This window comes from Heterodontus francisci, chromosome 42 (genome assembly GCF_036365525.1).
Source record: "Heterodontus francisci isolate sHetFra1 chromosome 42, sHetFra1.hap1, whole genome shotgun sequence".
In the NCBI taxonomy this organism is placed as follows: Eukaryota; Metazoa; Chordata; class Chondrichthyes; order Heterodontiformes; family Heterodontidae; genus Heterodontus; species Heterodontus francisci.
In genome coordinates, this window is record NC_090412.1 from 25,090,136 (window position 1) to 25,094,623 (window position 4,488).

The following is a 4,488-nucleotide window of genomic DNA, read 5'->3' on the forward strand; positions in this document are numbered from 1 at the left end:
ACCAGGCCTCCATCAACAGCACCTTCCAAACCAACGAGCTCTACCACCTAGAAGGACAAGGGCAGAAGAAGCATAGGAACACCACCACCTGCAAGCTCCCCTCCAAGCTACACACCATCCTGACTTGGAACTATATCACTGTTCCTTCTCTGTCACTGGATCAAAAACCTGGAAATCCCTTCCTAACAGCACTGTGGCTGTGCCTACACAGACTGCAGCGGTTCAAGATGGTGGCTCACCACCACCTTCTCAAGGGCAATTAGGGATGCATAATAAATGCTGGCCTGGTGTTCCTATGCTTCTTCTGCCCTTGTCCTTCTAGGTGGTAGAGCTCGTTGGTTTGGAAGGTGCTGTTGATGGAGGCCTGGTGAGCCTCTGCAATGCATCTTGTAGATGGTACACACTACTGCCACTCTGTGCCACATCCACTGAAAAAATAAAAAAAACTTAGCAATTGTCAGCCACAAATTTTATTTGTCTGCCAACTGAGGACTATGCTAAATCTTCCAGTGAGTCGTTAATTATATCCTCTGTCCCGACGGCACTCTCTGAAGCTCACCCCCAAATAATCATTAGGGAACTCAATTTCCAAAGGGTTGCACCACTACCTGTATGCAATGGTGCTCGTAAACAGAAAAGCACACCACGGAACAAATGTTCAAATGGTTTGATAGATAATTATACATGGTTACCAGAACGGTAATGGTGAGCTGGGGGATCGATAACGGTGAACTGGGGGATCGGTAAAGTGAGCTGGGAGATCGATAATGGTGGCCTGGTGGTGCGGTAATGGTGACCTGGGGAATCAGTAATGGTGACATGGGGGAATCGGTAACAGTGACCTGGTAGATCGGTAATGGTGACCTGGGGAATCAGTAATGGTGACCTGGGGGAATCGGTAACGGTGACCTGGGGGGATCAGTAATGGTGATCTGGGGGATCGGTAATGGTGACCTGGGGGAATCGGTAATGGTGACCTGGGGGAATCGGTAATGGTGACCTGGGGAATCAGTAATGGTGATCTAGGGGAATCGGTAACATTGAGCTGGAGAATCGGTAACAGTGACCTGGTAGATCGGTAATGGTGACCTGGGGGGATCTGTAACGGTGACCTGGGGGGATCAGTAATGGTGATCTGGGGGATCAGTAACATGATCTGGGGGATCGGTAATGGTGATCTGGGGGATCGGTAACGGTGACCTGAGGGATTGGTAATGGTGACCTGGGGGATCGGTAAAGGTGACCTGGGGGAGGAACGGTAATGGGGACCTGGGGGATCAGTAACCGTGAGCTGGGGGATTGGAAATGGTGAGTTGGGGGATCGGTAACGGTGAGCTGGGGGATCGGTAATGGTGATTTGGGTGATCGGTAATGGTGACCTGGGAGATCGATAACGGTGACCTGGGGGAATCGGTAACGGTGAGCTGGTGGATTGGTAATGGTGACCAGGGGGATCTGTAATGGTGACCTGGGACATCAGTAATGGTGACCTGGGGGAAATCGGTAACGTTGACCTGGGGGAATCGGTAACATTGAGCTGGAAAATCGGTAACAGTGACCTGGTAGATCGGTAATGGTGACCAGGGGGATCTGTAATGGTGACCTGGGGGGTCGGTAACGGTGACCTGGGGGAATCGGTAACGGTGAACTGGGGGAATCGGTAACGGTGAACTGGGGGATCGGTAACGGTGAACTGGGGGATCGGTAACGGTGACCTGGGGGAATCGGTAACGGTGAGCTGGTGGATCGGTAATGGTGACCTGGGGAATCGGTAACGGTGACCTGGTGGAACGATAATGGTGACCTGGGGAATCAGTAATGGTGACCTGGGGGATTGGTAATGGTGACCTGGTGGATCGGTAATGGTGAGCTGGTGGATTGGTAACGGTGACCTGGGGGATCAGTAACGTTGACCTGGGGGAGCGGTAACGGTTAGCTGGGGGATTGGTAATGGTGATCTGGGGGATCAGTAACATGATCTGGGGGATCGGTAATGGTGACCTGGGGGATTGATAACGGTGACCTGGGGGATCGGTAAAGGTGACCTGGGGGGGAACGGTAATGGGGACCTGGGTGATCAGTAACTGTGAGCTGGGGGATTGGAAATGGTGAGTTGGGGAATCGGTAACGGTGAGCTGGGGGATCGGAATTGGTAACGGTGAGCTGGGGGAATTGGTAACGGTGACCTGGGGGAATTGGTAACGGTGACCTGGGGGAATCGGTAACATTGAGCTGGAAAATCGGTAACAGTGACCTGGAGGATCTGTAATGGTGACCTGGGAGATGGATAACTGTGACCTGGGGAATCAGTAACATTGAGCTGGAAAATTGGTAACAGTGACCTGGTAGATCGGTAATGGTGACCTGGGGCATCAGTAATGATGACCTGGGAGAATCGGTAACTTTGAGCTGGAAAATCGGTAACAGTGTCCTGGTAGATCGGTAACGGTGATCTGGGGGATCTGTAATGGTAAACTGGGGGGTCGGTAACGGTGACCTGGGGGATCTGTAATGGTGACCTGGGGGATCTGTAATGGTGACCTGGGGGGTCGGTAACGGTGACCTGGGAGATCGATAACGGTGACCTGGGGGATCGGTAATGGTGACCTGGTGGAACGATAATGGTGACCTGGGGAATCAGTAATGGTGACCTGGGGGATTGGTAATGGCGACCTGGTGGATCGGTAATGGTGAGTTGGAAAATCGGTAACAGTGACCTGGGGGATCGGTAATGGTGACCTGGGGGATCGGCAATGGTGACCTGGGAGATGGATAACGGTGACCTGGGGAGTCAGTAATGGTGACCTGGGGGAATCGGTAACATTGAGCTGGAAAATCGGTAACAGTGAGCTGGTAGATCGGTAACGGTGACCTGGGGGATCTGTAATGGTAAACTGGGGGGTCGGTAACGGTGACCTGGGGGATTGGTAATGGTGAGTTGGTGGATTGATAACGGTGAGTTGGGGGATCTGTAACGTTGACCTGGGGGAGCGGTAACGGTTAGCTGGGGGATTGGTAATGATGATCTGGGGGATCAGTAACATGATCTGGGGGATCGGTAATGGTGATCTGGGGGATCGGTAATGCTGATCTGGGGGATCGGTAACAGTGACCTGGGGGATTGATAACGGTGACCTGGGGGATCGGTAAAGGTGACCTGGGGGGGGGGGGGAACGGTAATGGGGACCTGGGTGATCAGTAACTGTGAGCTGGGGGATTGGAAATGGTGAGTTGGGGGATCGGTAACGGTGAGCTGGGGGATCGGAATTGGTAACGGTGACCTGGGGGAATCGGTAACATTGAGCTGGAAAATCGGTAACAGTGTCCTGGTAGATCGGTAATGGTGACCTGGAGGATCTGTAATGGTGACCTGGGAGATGGATAACGGTGACCTGGGGAATCAGTAATGGTGACCTGGGGGAATCGGTAACGGTGAGCTGGTGGATCGGTAATGGTGATCTGGGGGATCGGTAACGGTGACCTGAGGGATTGGTAACGGTGACCTGGGGGATCGGTAAAGATGACCTGGGGGGAAACGGTAATGGGGACCTGGGGGATCAGTAACCGTGAGCTGGGGGATTGGAAATGGTGAGTTGGGGGATCGGTAACGATGAGCTGGGGGATCGGTAATGGTGATTTGGGGAATCGGTAACGGAGACCTGGGGGATTGGTAATGGTGATCTGGGGAAACGGTAACGGTGATCTGGGGAATCGCTAATGGTGACCTGGGGGAACGGTAACGGTGATCTGGGGAATCGGTAATGGTGATCTGGGGGAACGGTAACGGTGATCTGGGGAATCGGTAATGGTGACCTGGGGGAACGGTAACGGTGATCTGGGGAATCGGTAACATGATCTGGGGGATCGGTAAGGGTGACCTGGGGGAACGGTAAGGGTGATCTGGGGGATCGGTAACATGATCTGGGGGATCGGAAATGGTGAATTGGAAGAACGGTAATGGTGATCTGGGGGATCGGTAATGGTGACCTGGGGGAACGGTAACGGTGATCTGGGGAATCAGTAATCATGATCTGGGGGATCGGTAATAGTGATCAGGGGGATCGGTAACGGTGACCTGGGGGATTGGTAATGGTGACCTGGGGGATCGGTAATGGTGACCTGGGGGGGAATGGTAATGGGATCCTGGGGGATCAGTAACCGTGAGCTGGGGGATTGGAAATGGTGAGTTGGGGGATCGGTAACGATGAGCTGGGGGATCGGTAGTGGTGATCTGGGGGATCGGTAATGGTGATCTGTGGGATCGGTAAAGGTGACCTAGGGGAACGGTAATGGTGACCTGGGGGAACAGTAACGGCGAGCTGGGGGATTGGTAATGGTGAGTTGTGGGAACGGTAATGGTGACCTGGAGGAACGGTAACGGTGACCTGGGGGAACGGTAACGGTGAGCTTGGGGATTGCTAACGGTGAGCCGGGCGAACAGTAACGGCGAGCTGGGGGATTCGTAATGGTGAGTTGTGGGAATGGTAA

General features: G+C 53.5%; 1 protein-coding gene across 1 annotated transcript; it reads right to left on the minus strand.

Moving 5' to 3' along the window:
* Positions 1 to 1,277: 1,277 nt before the first annotated feature.
* On the minus strand, positions 1,278 to 2,228 carry LOC137355374 (uncharacterized). Its single transcript, XM_068020367.1, has one exon. The coding sequence runs from the start codon at positions 2,226 to 2,228 to the stop codon at positions 1,278 to 1,280; it is 951 nt and encodes a 316-aa protein (XP_067876468.1).
* Between the last annotated feature and the right edge of the window lie 2,260 nt (positions 2,229 to 4,488).